Here is an 18,444-nt window from a genome sequence, read left to right on the forward strand (position 1 = left end):
ATCTAAATCCCCTGTATTGGTATAGGCCTGTAGAAATAACTAAGTAAGTGAGTACTTTATTAATCAATTAATCTTTATTCAATTATGATAATATATTCACTCCATTTGTAGAATGCTCTCTTTATGCCCATACTTTTAACCAAGTTTTATCGGTTAACTCCACTTATATTTCATCTTGATTGAACAATTCAACCTTACCTATAGGATACAATTATTATCTAAATTCAACATATTAGAAGGCATACACTCAACCTCATCCAAATCAGCACCTGAATTCAATCGTTCAAAACGATATTCTTTACTTTAACTTCAAAAGCCCCACTAAACATCCAGAAACCATCCAGAAACACCAGAGTTCATTTCTTGGCGGTATCGCGACCTGTGCCACCCCCATTTACCTCCTCCCCTGTCAGGCTCGATCAATACTTCCCATGTAGCTTATCACTGATGGGGGAGCCGGTGCTATTTGACTTAACCCCCCCTCCCCCCCCCTCCCCCCTCCCCCCTCCTCCCCCCTCGCCCCTCGCCCTCCCCCCTGTCCTGCCATACATAAAGGGCCTCCGGACCCCCTCACCGCCCAGTTCCAGGCTCCCCTACTCGGATCAGCCGGCTGCCAGACCCCCACCCACCCACCCACCCGCCCGACCCCCCTGAACCGCTCAGGTTCTGTTGGACTACCGGAAGGAACCCTTGGAACATTTATTGCCTCCTTAAAGGCCTGAGAACCCGTGGTGGCAGGTGTAGATGTGAACCCATGGTGGAAGGTGTAGATGTGGCTTCAGGAGACGGGACGCGACGGGGCCGGTGAGAGGACTGAGGAAGAGGAGGAAGAATGAATGGAGCCGAGCGACAAAGAGGATCCCGCTGTGTGAAGTAACGTGGTGAGTTTGTATATTATCGTTAAGAGGGAACCAAAATCTTTTATTTAGAAACGTTTTTCTTTCCTTCCACACTTGGTGACAGTTTACCGTCACAGTTTGGGATGTGTTAAGAGGGTTGCTTCGGGGTGGGAATGGGTTTGTCAGAACATGAAGCTCTGAGTTTAAACGGTCGTCATCGTGTAGTCACCACCACGGTCTGTGCTGGTACGGTTCTCGCTGTACCTTTTTCAAGAGAATACCGACTTGGGAACATTTACGTTTTCCAATCTCTCTTTTATCTCACACACGCACACACACACAGATAGAGTCCCAGGTGCTCTTCCCCATCGCCAGAGTTCATTTTTCTCAGCCGGTGTTAAAAGCCCAGTCTATTTGCTCACTCAGCCAATCTCCCTTGGGCCTCTTAATGCTTAACCTGTAGCTCAGTATCAGTGGGACTGAACAACGCCTCTCAAATGACCCTTTGGAATCAGGGAAAGTAAAAAAAAAAAAAAAAAGCCTAGAGTAGAGTGAGTTTAGATATTGGGAACTGGACGAAGGCCGCTGTTGGCCCAGATGTTGTAGGTTGCGGTAGTAAACATCAATGCTCTGAAAACCAGTGTAGTTCCTCCTGTGGTTGGATACTTTGCGTGAGCGTCGCTGTTCAGACCTGGTCCCTTTTTGATGACATCATGTGTATTTAGTATTGCACGTGTTCATGTATTTCATTATTCCGATTGCATCGTGTATCTTTTGTCGCGTATTTGTGAAGATGTCATGTTTCCGTAAACTCACCAATTCTTTTCATTTTTGTTTTTGCCAGGTCATCCGCACGTCCCTCCGTCCGCCTGTCCATCTATCATCTGTCCGTCCATCCGTCCATCAAACAACGTCTTCTAGAGCTGTGGAGTGTGACAATGGTGTTTGTTGTCTCCGCTTTCAAACGCCATTATCACACTAAATAGCTACAGCGAGACTAGACACTAAAAACGACCCCCGAAATGCTATAATTGCTTTGAATGTTTATCTTCCTAGTAGATTCTACACCTCTGTAAATGGTGAGGTCATTTCGTAACTGACAATATGGAAAGTAAGGGGGACAGAGATAATATGAATAAAAAGGAATTCTTACTTAACTTGGTATGAGGGACACATGAATATATAATGTTATCATTCATATAACCTTAAACCATAAATCTTATGAGTGCGGGCTAGGTATAATCCCAATGGTATGATACCAGCGTGGAGGTATTTCACTCATGCAGGGTCTCTTGTGAGAGCATACAGATATAAAGAGGCCGGTAAGTATTATGCATTTCCTGGCCATGTTTCACACGGTGACCTACTAACCTCTATATATAGGGTGCTAAGATAGGGCTCATCACACCACAGGGTGATCTTTAGAGACCTACCCTAATCCTCCTATTGTTGTTTTTATGAGTTGAACCAGGGTGAGCTTGCTTTGCATAGGCCAGATGTAGACTTTGAAAATCCTAATGAAAATTGTCTTCATAGATGTTGTTCGGTATGGTAATAAATAAAGGTCTGGTGTCTTGATGGATTACCTGGATGGGAATGAAACTGAAGTGTATTGTTTTGGAGCAATTACCTTCCTGGAAATATCACTCGTAATAACATGCAATCTTTATAAGTGGTCCTCGCACCACCCCTTAAACTCCAATAACCTTTCTCTCTCTAACAAACACTCTCTGTCGCTCTCTCTCCCATTCCCTCCCTCTCCCTCTCCCTCTCTCTCTCTCTCTCTCTCAATCTCTCACACTCTCTGTTGTTCTCTCTATCAAACTATTTGTTGCTCTCTAACATACTCTGTCGCTCTCTGTTCTCTCTCAAACTCAGTCTTTCCATCTCTCTCTCTGTTCTTGTTCTCTCATACTATCTCAATTGTTCTTGCGCACACACACACACACACACACACACACACACAAACACACTGTGACTAGACTACGCATGTGAATTCATGAATCTGAAAAGATTCAAAGACAATCCCTTTTGACAGACTTACAAACATATCTTGAAAGAGTGCGTGAGATGGAAAAACAGAAAATTTTATGATAAATAAAAACAGGATTGATAAATAAACAAAACATGGGACAAACGGGTTCATCAAAAATTGGTATATTTACTCAGTGAACAGTAAAAGTAGAAGATATCGATCGACCTCAAGGACTTGTTGATACAAGTCCTCTTCAACAAAAATCAAGAAAGAAAAAAACCCAGCTTTAATCTGTTAAGAAAAAAATAAAATATTGCTACATTTCAGTCTAAGACATTGCATTGACATATATCATTCTGTAGACAGATAAGCTCCATGAATTTAAAAAGGTTATTCACTGTCAGGTTCTCTCAAAAGTCCTTTTATCTCACCATACAATAACACCTCACGATGATTCATATAAATATATTTGTGTTTCAAAACCCGAAACAAAACTATTCCTTAACCGTCGACTAAAGTCATAGATCAGCCTCTGAAGCTGAAAAAGCTTTTCAAGAAAGAAAAAAATTGGACAAAACGACTCTCCTCCAATCACATTGTCTTCTCCAGCGGTGTCCTTCTTAACCTGTACGTTCTGTTCTACAAGTTCCATTCGGTTCGAATCCTCATTCGGGGGTTCGAGTCCCCATTCAGAAGTCCAGTTTCATCAAGAAACCTCAGAGGCGGTGGAAGCGACCTTCTCAAAGACCCGATACTTATACTTTATTATCCTTAATGTCCCAGACATCTCGTCTGTCATACTCCGTCATCATGACTTTCCCTTCACCGTGGGGCCGAATGTCTTTTTCTTGGGGACGGCGGAGGAGGGCTGAGGCTTGGGTTTGGGCGCTGAGAAGGTCTTCTTGGGTTTGGGCTGGAGGGACGCCAGGCCCAGGATCTCACAGTACTTGTTGCACATGTGTAAGGCTTTGAACTGGTCGATGAACGACGTGGCGCAGTTTCCTCTGAAGCCCTTGTAGCTGTGGAAGAGGCAAAGCAAAGATTGTGAGACACGATATAAGATGGATTGTTATAAAAAAAAAAGAAAAAAAAAGTTATGTACGTGGAGGATACTCACCCTTTTTTACAGGTTGCGATTCCAACATCGGTAAGTCTCATACCCACTCCTGCCAAACGTAAAGAAAAACATAGAATAAAGTGTGATTGGTTGATTCATCGGTTGGATCTCACATCAACTGATTTGGCGATCTTGTAAAAGCCTCAGCATTGCATGCAGCATTCTCCCTGACCTTGCATGTCTGTGACCAGCAGGTTCCCGTCCGTCTTGTCGTACACCCAATGCTGGAAGGCGCAGCACTTCTGGCCCGCCTCCGAGTCGCTCCTCTTCAGGTTGATCTCCTTGCCGTCGCGGACCGAGTACTTGACAAAGTCCCCGATGAGCTCCTCCTCCAGGGTGGCGTAGGGGACGTCGTTGGAGGGACGGTGGACGAGGTAGATTGGAATGATCCTGGTGGGAAGCCAGAGAGGAAAGGCTTGGTTACGGTGAGGACGACAACTCATGTCATTTAAGTGGCCACTTTGAACCAAAGTAGGTTTGAGGAGAGTTATGTGGCTGCCTAGGATGCCTAGGCAGACATTTTCAGCAGAACCTACAAACCAAGAAAAAAAGTGGAGCAAATACCTTCATTACTTTCATTATTTTTTTAACGGGGTCCCTCTTGTGGCTTGGGGGCCCATGGCTGTTGTTTTTAAGGCTTATAGCTCGAAATGGCCCTGACCCTTACCACTACACTATTCCTATATATAAAATAGCAAAACGTTGATGAAATCTCAATGTATCAGTGGAGGTAGACCTAGCATTTGCACAGGTTGCACAGCCCATGGGACTCCTGGGTCTCCGGTAGAGACCAGTGACGCTCCTCAGACATAACAGAGGATGATACTCACTCTGGGACTTCTCCGAAGGCCTCCGCAGACTGGGCCACGGTGGTGTAGGCCTTGATGTACTCCCGGGCCGTGTTCTGGACCTGGCACTCCTACAGCACAACAGCGTCAGCCACAATGTTAAACCACTTGGAACGCTGATGATGTGGTGGGTGGCGTAATGTGTGTGTAATGTCAATAGGAGTAATGTCATCGGTATTGTAACGTACTATGTGCTGAGCTATACATTTGCAAGAGGATTAAAACTATTAGGTTCTTTGCATTGGTCAATAAATGGAGTGAAAACAAAAACACAAAATAAAATATAATGGAACAAAAAAAAATAAAGTCAAGCCTACCATATACCACCTTCCTAACATATGGAAAAATTCATGAAAACATACGATCAACATGACAACATCCGCCGTTGCATAAGTAAAAGCCTAGTGGTCGGATTCTCTTTGCATGGCAGTTGTCTTTGCCTAAGCCCTCATGAATTGTCCTTCACATTTTTCCTTCCTTTCATTAAGGAAAAGACGTAGGAACTCATTTTTCTGCCTATTCAACCAGAGCCACAGTGCCTTGGCCATACAGGGACAGACACAGAGACAACAACAACAGACATCCCTCACACCTCCACGGCCAGACTGAAGTTCTTCTGCACCAGCTCATCGTTGTCCTTGGTCCCGTAGGTGATGGAGGTGTGGACCTTCAGCACGCAGATGTTCCCCGGCTCCAGCTGGGGCACCGTGCCGGCCTGCAGCTTGGTCCGGAAGGCCCGCCGGTGCATCCCCTCCCCGAAGTGGGCCGCCTCCGTGACGATGCTGGCGGCCTGGTTCTCCCCAAAGTACTGCTGGGACAGGAAGTCCTCCCTGAACAGCAGCCGAGAGCAACGGACGTCCTCCTCGTTGCCCACGATGTCCACGGGGGAAGCTGTGGCAAAAAGACAAGGTCAACTCGGAGGGTCACGTTGAACTTCATGTGGAGGTAATGGAGCGTAATGGGGGGTGTTTTGTGTAGATGTTTGACTCGATGTACGATGACTCACATGGGACGGTTTTAGGAGTTTCAAGGACGACGATCTCACTCAGGACTGCAGGGTTTCAAGTTGTATAAAAGGAAAACATCAAATTGTTGCTCATTTGGTTGTTTATGTACTTTCAGTGCACGCTTCATCCAAAGCTCCTTTCAGTGATGTTTCTAAGGACATATTTCTTATTGAGCAGGACATCTTGCTCATAGTTAACTACAGGTATATGGTGGACATTGGTGTTCAAACTGAAAACAGCTGGGGGTTGAAAAGTCACAACACAACATTCTTTTCGTCCTATTTTTTTAAGAATAAACTAAGTCATATTTTATCACTCAGGAGGTAGAGCTGGGTTGACTTGTTACCGAAAGATTGCTAGTTCGATCCCCGGCTCATACCCCTAACTGCTCCTGATGAGCTGGCTGTCCCCTTTCATGGTCGGTGTGTGTATAGAAATGGTTGTAATGCTCTTTGGATAAAAGCCTTTGCTAAATGCCCTAAAATGTAAATGTAAACATATTTTCACTCGTTTGGTTTTGTATCTCCTCAATAGGAACGTACCTTCATAGGTGAGCAGGTAGTCTAGGCTCAGTGATCCATGCGGGCTGGTGAGGACACACTGGTACTTGCCCAAGTCTTGATGAGAAGCCTTAGAGATGGTGAGCGAGACTCTGCTCTCATCCCCTCCACTGAGAACCAAAGGAACAGCAGTAGCAAGACAAGATTTGTTTTACATGATGAGTATTACTTGAACATTGTGGACTCTGGTAACCTAAATGATCCCTAGCATGGGGAATACCTCAGCTGATTGTTATGTAAGAGAAGATATATGCATATAAAAAAATAATATATATATAGATGCTCTGTGGTACTGTTGTGTAACTGATATTAACATATATTTATATATTTATATATATATATCAGTTATATATCAGTTATACAACAGCATAACAAGGCCGCTTGTTTGGTTGAGGTCCAAACAAAGCACTCGTTTACCAGTTATTCACTAACAACAGAGATGCTCTCCACCTACTGAATGTCAACGTTGAACGCCTATATTTATTTGATTTGTGTTTTCATTTTCACTTTCACTTTCACTTTGGTGGTACAGTACCTCCTCTTGAGCTCGCTCAGGGCGCTGCCCTCTCGGCTCCAGGTGACGGTGTGGTCGCCGGCCACGCCGCTGAACTGACACCACAGACCCAAGCTCAGAGGGTCTCCGCTCACCGGCTCCACCTGGATCGCCACCGCCACCTTGGCCTCTGGGGAATTATTATAGATTATAGAGAGCGTGACTGCTATATTATACATAGTGCCCTACAAGCTAAATGATGTATAACATACGCTAGTGTTATGAAAAGTCTGCAAGTTGGAGATAATTCTTAAAATACATTAAAAGGCCGCTATTTTACAACCAGGTGTGAAGTCGGTAAGCCACTACAAACTCGTTCAGAATCGATTCCATTTGTGAATTCGCAAGTGGGATTGTCCACTAAGAGGATGTAGGATGGATGGCCGGTTGTTACAATCAACCGGGACTCTCTGACATTGTCATATCACAAATGGGTAGATATCCACCATACAATATATTGAGTGTGGGTGGGAAGTGTGTACAAATTAAGCCAATACCTTCTCTAGGGGGTTTCTGTTTGACCACATCGCTGTAGGCCTTCCTGCGTGTCGTATCCACACCAGCCTTGGCCTCCTCTCTGTTCGGCGCCGCAGCAACCTCTGTCTTGTTGATCTTAGCCTCCAGAGCGCTCACCATCTTCCCAAACTTCTTTTCCGAGAGGCGCCTCCTCTTCACTGCGTCGTCCTTGATCTGATTCGTCTGGGGGGTTCCTTGGAGTTTGACGTGGGTTCCCCTGTTCTGGGGCTCTTTCCCTGGTACAGCTTTCGCCTCGGGGTGCTGCGACTTTTGCTGAAGACCTTCTGCTTGCACACTTTCCAGCCTACCGCAAACAACCGCTGCTTTATCTTTCGTTTTACCGATCTTAGGACCAAACTTTGCTTCAAACGCGCTTATCTTTCCATCCATCGCCTTCGGTTTGGCGCCGTTTTCCTCTTTCACCGGCGGCGGTTCTGGCTCACTCTTCACCGCAGTTGCATTCTGGGTGGTGTGTTTCTTCTTCTTCTTGCAGAATGACTTGGCGACGGGCACGTCGCTCGCCACAGGGCCGTTGACCGCGGTATTGGAGCCATCCTCCTTACCCTCCAGTCCATTCAATGGGTCCCCATTGGTGTGGGTGTCATTCCCCTTGGAGGGTTGCTGCACCGGGGCATTAGCAGGGAGGTTCTCCTGCCTCTTGCAGGTGGGCGTGGCAGGATGCAGCCCCGTCGCACACTTATCCTTTTTGGGTCGCGTCTTAAAGTCAAAGGTGCTCCTGTGCGTTTTGTAAGGCATCGCGAGATCTTCCTCGCCAACGGCTCCGGGCCGGGCCCCGTTCTGCAGTCCCTGGGGGGCCGTGTCCTTTGTGGCCCTCGGGAAGAACGGATCCACTAAGTCTAGCGTGAAGCACACCAGACGGCTCCTCTCAGAGTGCAGGAAGTGATCCCCGGGAACCGAGACCAGGTTGGCCAGGTCTCTACTCAAGGCCTCGGTGTCTTGGGCGCTATCGGGTGCGTTGCGGTCTGTCACGAGACGGCCTACTAAACGACACAAGCCTCGGCGGAGAACATCATCGTCGAGGCTAACCGGCGACTCTCCCTTTATTTCCTCCGCAGAGTTTGAATGCTCAGTCCCATCGGCGGACCGTGTTTTATTCTGGTGGCCGTGCCGCAAAGGTGACCTACCAGGGGCTTCAAGGGCTGGCAAAGGTACACAGGTCTTTGTGTGAGGACAGCTGGGCTCCTTGTTGTCATCGAAAACCTCAACTCGGCCGCGGTCTTGATCTCCTTCCAAACTGTTAACGGTCACACAGAGACGTGGGCTGCCAATAGTAGGGGGCGCTGCCGGCATAGCAGGGGCAGGACCCTCGACGGACCCCACGACATTCTGTGGCAGAGGAGTTTCATGTGACGCTCGGTTTATTGCGTCCCCCAGGGGCACGTGTGTATTCCCCGGGGTGTGTGCGGCGAGTTCCTCTCCGGCAGCTTCTGACCCGAGCCCCTCTGACTCGACCGGACGGGAGTCGGCCCGCTCTGACGCGCCGTGCCGTAAATCTCTGTCCTCCGGGGGGACGGGCTCCTCCGCTGTCACTTTATACACGGCACCTCCGTGAGGCTGTGGAGGGAACAGAGATATTAGATGAAGAAGAAAAAAGGAGAAGATCCATTCATGTAATGTACCTACAGTGACATGTAAACACCGTTGAACACAGGACGGATTGAATCAGACGTAATGGAGCTACGACAATAGAGTTCAAGTTCGGTTATTTTGAGTCATCAGGTCTACAAGATGTTGCAAAATCTTTCACATATAAAAACACATATTAATATATATACATTATAATGTATACGAATATTTGAGGTTCCTTACACCTACCTTTCTATAGAACTACTGAGCTGAAGCTCCGGTAATTGCATGTTTCCAGTTACCGGCCTGTGGTCCATGTGTCCCACATGCAAGTGAGTCCCCTTGACTGACGGACTGTTATAGGCGCCCAGACTGCGCCTCTACGCCCCATGAGCAAATTAGAGAGTGTCCTCTCGCGTCCCCGGGACGGCAGGGTTTTTAAAAGAGGTGCTTAGGGTTGGGTAGAGTGTATAAGAATGTGGGCATTGGAGCGAGCGACCGAGAGGGACGTGGGGAGAGAGAGAGAGCAAGAGGAAGAGAGAGAGAGAGAGAGAGAGCGAGAGAGAGAGCGAGAGACAGAGAGAGTAAGAGGGGAAGGGAGAGGGGGTCAGGTTTCAGAACTCAGCTGTGGTCTTCTCTCACTCGTACACCCACCCTCCTTGGCCGCGACACCCAAGGGATCCGTGCTATTATCATCATCACCCCCCCTCCCATCCCGCTATTATTAGACACCATTTCTGTCTATCTAAAGTTTTCTCCCAGGCCCCCCCCCCCCCCCCCCCCTCCCCCCCCACACGCTTCAGCTGTTTGAGATCCACACAAAATAGAGACATTTTGTCATCGTCCGCATCAGTCTCCAGAGCCTTGATTCCTGGCATGCTCAGCTAATGAGTTGGAAACTCAGCCTGGCCGACAAATCATAATGACACAACGAGTGTTGTGGCACGTGTTAAGGGACGCGCACTATGATTTCCAGGTAAGCATCTCTTTGCACGTGCTTCGCATCTGAGAAAGAGAATGCCCGTCGTGACTTGGCTTGCCTAGCCAGCAGGATGTTTCCTATAATAAAACATTTATAGCATCGGCAGAGGGGTATTGATATTTATCGTGTGCGTACGCGGGGATATTGGTGTCATTTCTGCGTGGGGTCAATTTATGTGTTTGGCTACAGTCGTGGGTAAAAGTTTAAGATGTGACTAGCTTTATCTCGTTGTCTCTCTCTTTTTCTTCTCTCTCTCTCTCTCTCTCTCTAGCTCTTGTTTACATGAAACACTATTGCGGAGGTGTTCTGTGTTTGTGCCCATATTTAAAGATAACTCTAACCACCACATGCATCTTTCACCACCAATTGCACAAACGCAACATTATACTTTAGATATCTTGTAAATCCCGAAGTAAACAAGCAGTCCTACCCCTTCAAACTTGAGCTCAGACAGAGTGTTCTTTCTCTCTAAGTCCTCGTCCACATCCTCTTCAATGTGAAGCCAAACGTCGTCTTCCTCGTTGCTTGTGTCACCATCTCTTTCCTGTGGACCAACATATCCCCGGAACTGGACCACATCCGAATCAGACTCCTCCAGGGCCGCAGGAATCCCGGGACGTCCGGAGATCAGGGCAGCTGTCCTTGTGTCTAGAGAACATTCCCCCAGAGAGGTCAACATAACAGAGGAAACACTCGACGATAAATGTGTGTCCACAGTGTGAACCGAGTCCCGGTCCGGGGTGCTCTTGATCTCTCCTGTATGCCTGCTTTCCTCTCTTGGAGTTTCAGTCGAACCCTCTGGCTTCACCTCCAGGAGGTTCTCGACGCCGGCGGGATCTGTTGGTGTGTCAGAGGGGGGGGTGGCGGTGATGGGGGAATTGCCTCCGATAGGACTGACGCAGAGGTCAGAACTGGGTTGTGACTCCGGCGACTGATCCGGGACGGCCATCAGCATCTGGGTCTGGGGACGAACGTCAGACACCCCTGTATCTTCCCTGCCCCTGTGGAGCGGATCGTCCCGCGTGCTCACATGGCCAGCTGTCTTCACCAGCGACGCCATGGCGTTACGAGCCTCCGAGTCCCGTGCGAGCGCCTGTGTCAAGGCGTCTATCTCCGCGCCGATCTCCGTGAAGGCGGCCGTGATCTCCTCCGGGGGGGAGGCGATGATGGCGGCCCAGTCCGACAGCGCCGTCTCCCAGCTGTCCACCGACGACCACCTCTCGGCCAGAGGCGGCCCCCAAACTCCACCGATGTCACCGCTGGACACGCGACGAATCACCGCGTCGCCCTGCTCCGCAGAGGGGTGACCAGACATATCTTTGTCTGCAGAAGGACAAGGCCAGGACCAGGTGGCGATATCAGCACAGGACTCCCCTTCGCTCAATGCTGAACTCCCCCCCCATCGGTCCACAGTAGTCACCTCGCTGTCTGGCTTTCCGGCTCCTTTGTCCTCACCTGACAGATACTGACAGGCGTCCATCCATAGATCAATAGGGTTGTTGCTTTGCACCACTTGGGAATTGACATGACTGGTTGACCCTGTTTCACCCACTGGCGTAACGTGCTTCAAGGCATTGTCTGTTCCAGTTCCAGGTGGTTCCGGCCCAGTATGTTGTTGGGTACACGGTTCTGAGTCTGAATCCACGTCCACTTTTGTGAATAAATTGCAATGGGATTCAGTCATCGCCCCTTGCAAAATTGGTTCTCTGGGGATAAGTGTGTTACTAAAGGGGATCTGGGGAAACGCTGAGGGTCTGTCAGAAGATGTCTGGTGGTCCAAGGTTTGATTGGATTGGCTGCTGAGGTTGAGGAAGTCCTGTGTCTCACTCTCGAAGATGAACAGATGCTCCACAGCACAGTCGCTCTCTGTCAAACCACCCAAAGAATCTGATAAGAATGTGGAAGGATCAGTGTTGTTACTGTCGTGTTTCAGGCTGCAGGGGGTCCATTCAGTCTCAGGGTCGGCTTGATCAGATTGAGATCGATCCATCAAACTGATGGAAGCAGGTGACACCATCCTAGGAACTACACTAGTGCTTGGATCTTGCTTCGGACTGTAATATACAGCTGGTTCTTTATGGTAGAGGTCTGGGAGGGTTTTTGAGGGCACTGGGTGACAACTGGGGGCTGATGGAAGGCAATGTGTAATTTGAGGTGAGTCGCTTGTGGAAAGTGCACTATATTTGTGGACACTCAAATCACTCTTTTTCCGGTGACAGTTAACTGCACTCGACACGGGTTGAAGGTTTGTGTGTTCTTCTAAGAAACGACCTTCTGGCGAGCCGACGTTTGGCGACAAAGATCTCAAACAATCTAGGTCGGTCAAGGTTTCAATTTCAGGTCTTTTGGAAACACTTTTGTTCGTGCAACAAAGGGGCTTTGGTGGATCCGCCACAGCTTCTGCATGTCTCTTGTAAACAAGTGATTCCACATATGTGCTTTTATTGGGAAGTGAAGACTCCATTTCGTCAGTATGCGTGTCAGAGAGAGTATTCAGTGACTCAGGCCGACTGTCTGAAAGGTTAGCTGAAGGATCCATAGGGAAGTCCACGAATTTGTCTTTCGGAGTTGGCAGGAGGGGGGCTGGGACCTGAGCCCCAGTATAGCAGCTCCAGACTAATTTACAACCAAGGGCTTTGCAGTAGTAGATGACTGTGGGGGGTTTGTTGATCTGATGTTACATGATGTAATTTCCCCCTCAGAGAGCAATTGCTATGTCTTTATTCGGTGCCTGCAAAACAAAGTATGAATATTATATGACATAGCCTACGTTAAGCAAAACACAAAAGACAGTTAGGAAAGCTGCATTGGCAAGAGGTGTGTCTAAACGTGTCTCTACTCTCTGGTAAGATTATCCAAGACCAATATCACCCCCTAGCTGTCACTTCAGGTGATTTGTTTATCTTTCACTCCAGAAATACACCCTCGCCGCTACTTGGTGAGTGTATTTAAAGTAGCTTTTTGACACACCTTATCAACAGGAAACGCTGCTGTTTGAGATTATAAGGCTTTTAGATAATACATGCTTCCATCTTCAAAGCCTTAATTGCTTATAAACTCTTAAATTAGACTCAAAGTTACCATTAGTGTAATATCTAATGATCACTGACAACCAAAACAATTGATTAATCATTAATGGGGTTTATATTATTAATTTGATTTTTGTTGCTGACATAGGCCTACATCTTCATATCATAACAAATCATGTTGAAGCATAAGTATTGTACGGTAGTCCTGACATACTGTAGGCTACTATTATTTATTTAAATAAATCTTTTACTATTCTATTGGTAGAATAGAATGTCATTATATATAACCTGTATATTGTAGTGGAATGTTTTTTTTTTAAATATAATTTGTGTCTAGTGTACTGCAATTACACTTTTACACTAGAATACTATATCAATCTCTATAGGCCAGTACGAGAAACCAGAATGAAAAAAAGTGACCTTGCAATACAAGTCTAACTCTTGTAATATGTTGTTGCGAGAGCAAGCCCGTGGCACAGACAGTGGAAAAATACCAGCACATCTTCACCCATGACCTGCATAAGTAACATTCCTGTTGGAGAGTGAAGGGCAACCCAGATGGAACCTCTTGCCAGGACTGTTTACTATTGGCTAACTGCACCTGTGTTATTTACAAACACAGCCACAGTCAGCTCAAAAACAAGATTATTGTTAGCTAAATAATACCAATGCGTGAAAGGGTTGTGTTTGTGTGTTGGGTGTGTGTGTGTGTGTGTGTGTGTGTGTGTGTGTGTGTGTGTGTGTGTGTGTGTGTGTGTGTGTGTGTGTGTGTGTGTGTGTGTGTGTGTGTGTGTGTGTGTGTGTGTGTGTGTGTGGCTAACTGCACCTGTGTTATTTACAAACACAGCCACAGTCAGCTCAAAATCAAGATTATTGTTAGCTAAATAATACCAATCTTACAAAAATGCTAATCACCAAAAAGAGAGATCTTTGTGCAGATGACCACAGGGATGACAGGAGAGTTATGAGTGGATCAATAGCTGAATTGTAAGACCCCGCAGGCATCTCCCAGGCCCTCCAAGCGTTTCCACTGCCATCCAAGATGTACCCACATACATCTTAAAATAATCCAGCTTGCTTAGACAGCTAGGAGTCATCCACGTGACCGACCAGAGAGGTCGCGTGCTAAGAACTAGCATGCAAGATTTGGTCGGATCACTACTTCAGATTTGATTTGATCTGGCCTTTTTCAGTTGGTTTATTTATAGCATATTTATAGCCAACATTATTCCCCCCGCGTAAAGGTGTCATCATTTGAGTGAGTTGTATTTCATTTTGAACGAAGTGCATTAGAAGCACTCCAAATCATTTAAAGTTAGGAAGCTATAAAAGCCACATTTTGATTATAACTGACTCAAAGCAATGGCACATAAAATATGATATACAGTAATAATGACATAAATAACAGATCAATTATTACAAACCAAACCACATTAATGGAGGGGTAATGAATGCTTTAGTCAACATGTCAAGTTTTAATCTACATCACCATAACCATTAGAAAATGTATGATGTGAATGAAATGCGTTATAATTCTTTATCCAAATCTCAGCCCAAGAACCACAAAACAAATCCATAACTCACATAAATTTCACCTATCACCAAAATTGTAAGAATATCCATGCTTATTCTCAAACCGGTGAACATTAAATCATAAAAAAAAAAGGAAAAGAAAAATGGTTGAATGGTTTACCTTCCATCTGTGGCTACGTCATAAATCAAATAGTCCCGCAGGTGTAATTATATCACAGACGGCATTAAAACAGTTGTCTCGCCGGCGGTGGGGCTTTCCAAGTCATGCACATTACGTACCCTTGTCCTTATGCCGTGCGCTAGTCCACCAGACCTGTGATACACCACTTGGGTATGAGCTCGCAAGTAAAAGCAGATCTCAGTCTTGGGGTGTGTGTTTATTTTTAAACGTTTGCCCCCCGCAAGTACAAAGTTACCTGATAGCAGCGCCCATGTGCCGATCTGAACCACTTATCACCCTAAATCTATATTTATTTACAGGCCACTTCCGAAGATCGTCATCTTCAGAGTATGGAGATTTGACCGATCGAACGTAAGGCTACACCATGAGAATGACGCCTTGTTTTTAAATTCCCGCTGGAACACAGGAGCAGGGGAGGATTAGACACCTCCTAGGCTCTGGAAGGTGTCTAAACTATCAGCCTATAAAACCAAGTTATAAAACCAAGAACCCCAAGATATATATATATCCAACCATCTGTGATTTAACATGACCCTCTCGAATCTAGAGGCTTGTGTTAAATCACATTTAACTGTGATTTAACATTACCTTCTAGATTCTAGACAGGGTCATGTTAAATTACAGATTGGATGGTTATATATCTCGGCCTGTTTGAAGATCGGATTAATCGGATACAATCAAGGGATTCAGCTTCATTAAGACATGGATTAAGATGATTGAATACCTCAAATACTACACTAATCCAGATGGGAAATTCCGAAGATTCAGACACCAGCACGAAAAGTGCAAAACAAACCAGGTGCACCTTGTGTGGTTCATTGATTGAACTGTATAGGCCTATGTTCATTAAGAGTCTAAAGCTGCAGTTGTAATGGACTGGCTGTGCCTCAGACCATTAGAACCATGGATCCAAAGGAATGGCATTCAGGTTAAGGATGCATCATGGTTAATAAACCCTTCTGTCCCATCTCAAATTATTTCCTTTGCTCCAACCCTCTCTCAATCTGCTACGCCTCAATGCTATCCGTAGCAATAGCTTGTGCCCATTTGTTTTAGTTGGTGTTGATGTTGTAAGTCAGTCAGTCAGTCATTAGTCAATTCATTCCATGAGTCAGTTAATTAAGTAAGTCAGTCAGTCAGTCTATTGTTCTCTGTTTTTGACCATTAGAGCCACAGCTTGTGGCCTCTGATGGCATGTCCCCCTATAGGTTCCTTTAAGGGCAACCATCTTTGACCTGAAGTTAACTATGTGGAAGGAGGAAACCTTTATAGCATGTCTTCTGGGAGGGAATCAGATCACTTTGAAAACACCAATGTCAACACAGAAATAACAACATGATAATCACTCTGGTCAAATCCCCTGTCAGGTTGCTAAGTGCTAACCACTGTGTCAACACACACATTAGTGGCGTTGTATGAGCTGCAGAAGTGTAGACATCTGTACTGTAACAACCAGTGAACAGATTAATATAACCCATGCAATGGCAGTGACAACGCACTAACATCCTATAGCCTTTATTTTATAGTGTTCCTGTCACTACTCCTCATGATCCTGCTATATTGTTACATGTTATAATGTATGTAGCCTAACAAGACTTCCTTTATCTCTCTGAAACAATGGAACTATGTGTGATAATAGTCATAGTTTTCCAACATGTTCAAAGTCAGACCATTCAGTGTATAACGAGACCGTATGTTGTTGCAAAATGATTCTCCATGGACAGTTTCATTACCTGGATTTATGAGGTTACATCAACCTTTTCTGGAACACAGTGGAACAGAGACAGGTGTGCCACTGTCTTAAAATCAGCACATTGTAAACTTCTATTTAGGGAGTCCAAGAAGAAGTGACTGTGTGTGCGTGTGTGTGTTTGTGTGTATGTGTGTTGGCCGTGTGCGTGACAGGGTTGTGTTTGTGTGTTGTTGTTAATGGGGGTTAGGGTTAGGGATCATCTTGGAAGATGGGTAAAAACAGAGTGAAGTAATAGACAAACGCGTGTTAACAAATTAACACGCGCACACAAAATAACACTAACCCTAACCCTAACAAAATGAATTAAAAAACAATCACATAAGCTGTACTTTCATTTACTACTTATACTTTTCACTCATCGTGTATGTTTTGTGAACGCCTGTTATTGTGTTCCTCTTTATGCGTATAGGCCTATATTGCCGGCATAAATAGGCTGAGTTTGGGACGATGTGTCATTTTAAGCACAGATCATCTTAAAACTAGGAAATGCATTGAGCCAATATGTCTCCCAATTACCTCAACATGTTTACAACAGCCTCAGTTATCAATGAGTTGCAGGTCTGCTGGAGTCTCTTTGATTTGATATGACATGATACGATACTCTGTTCGCTAAGGTGAATAACATCACTTGACTGACATGACCTCACTGCATCAGCAGCTCTAAAGAGAAGACAACAAGCAGTGGAAAATAATTACGGGATTGGGATATGATGTTGTTGTCCAGGTTGGGGCTTTTGAAGTGACCCTGTGGAGTTATGTGTATGAACGGAGAGCTCTGTACAAGTAGAGAGTCATCTTACCCAAGCATGATATATTTAAACCATGTTGTCGCACGATCTGCCCCAACACTGGTGACTGAAACTCTCTCTCTCTCTCTCTCTCTCTCTCTCTCTCTCTCTCTCTCTCTCTGGAATGTTTCATTAAGTAAGCCTTTTCTACACAGTAGGTCATACATACCCTGTCATAATCTAATAAGGTACCAAATAGTTAGTTATTCCAAAACTTTGGAACTTTATTCCAAGTACTTATGTATGTACTGGGAAAAGAACATACCGTCCCGTCACATGTAGTGAAGTATTGGTACATCCTGTAGTCCTACTAAAATATTACAACGTTTCTCCAAAGTAAATACCCCGCACGTTGCAGGCTGGAATCAAAAGTGTTAAAACGTCCAGCTATTTTGTTTAACAGTTGCAATGATTGGTCTTCATTATACTTGATTAGGCCTACACTTGATTCTGCAATTATATATTTGTTACAATTATCAAATAACAACTTAATTACGATGTGGGCCATGTGGCCTTTCTCTGTTCTTAATTCACCACAGAACTGATTACCATAAAGTGTAGATTCCACATGATGTCAGAATATTTGTGTGTCATTATTCCAGTATTGTGAAGTTACTTCGATAAATCAGGATCAAACCGCGGAATGTGTTTCGGATTGGATCACCAACTGCTGTTCACCCAATCGTCCCCAAGAGGGCGCCATTTTAAAGGCATTCTACCATAGCCCTCCTGCCCGCGCAGCTCTGAGGTGAGTCACTTCCTAGTGCTGTGAGATTGTAGATCATAGTAATCATATTTACACGTTGAAATTATAACTCGGTTTAATGACGGAAAATGTCCCCTTGGTGAAACAATGACAGTTGATTTGTCAAGAGGGCTATTAAACCATTTATCCGGCCCTTAATCTAACTAGGCTAAACCACTCTGATGTGTTCATTTCCGTAAATAGAATTGTGCGTGTTGAAGGTAATGACTAAAATGTAAAAAAGAAATCCATTATATTCATAAAGGCAAAACAGAGTAAAGGCACATGCTTTCCTTTAAACGTGACTTTATTACTATGATACAGTCATATACATATTTAAAGAAGTTCCAATAAAATATGTTGCATATTATACATATAATTGTTTTACCAATTCGATGTGTGTGATCAGTGTGCGTTTGATGTGCACATAA

General features: G+C 45.3%; 1 protein-coding gene and 1 long non-coding RNA gene across 3 annotated transcripts; one reads left to right on the forward strand and one right to left on the reverse strand.

Moving 5' to 3' along the window:
* The first annotated feature begins 664 nt into the window (after positions 1-664).
* Positions 665-2,441, forward strand: LOC311362887. The gene is made up of 2 exons (XR_014638879.1): positions 665-881; positions 1,684-2,441. It is a non-coding gene; the product is annotated as an uncharacterized lncRNA (long non-coding RNA).
* Positions 2,442-2,980: 539 nt separating this feature from the next.
* alpk2 (alpha-kinase 2) lies at positions 2,981-14,971 on the reverse strand. 2 transcript variants are annotated; one of them, XM_084483358.1, is made up of 11 exons: positions 14,826-14,971; positions 10,415-12,715; positions 7,397-8,990; positions 6,882-7,029; positions 6,329-6,456; positions 5,786-5,830; positions 5,372-5,670; positions 4,762-4,850; positions 4,104-4,321; positions 3,932-3,980; positions 2,981-3,833 (listed from the first exon to the last, which is right to left on the reverse strand). In XM_084483358.1, exons 2-11 carry the CDS (start codon positions 12,521-12,523, stop codon positions 3,623-3,625), a joined length of 4,890 nt encoding a protein of 1,629 aa, XP_084339484.1. In that variant the 5' UTR covers positions 12,524-12,715; positions 14,826-14,971; the 3' UTR covers positions 2,981-3,622. The 2 variants fall into 2 exon arrangements, with proteins under 2 accessions (XP_084339484.1, XP_084339485.1); XM_084483359.1 differs by lacking the exon at positions 14,826-14,971 and adding an exon at positions 14,707-14,825.
* Positions 14,972-18,444: the final 3,473 nt, after the last annotated feature.

This window comes from Micromesistius poutassou (assembly GCF_964030765.1).
Source record: "Micromesistius poutassou genome assembly, chromosome: 18".
Taxonomy (NCBI): Eukaryota; Metazoa; Chordata; class Actinopteri; order Gadiformes; family Gadidae; genus Micromesistius; species Micromesistius poutassou.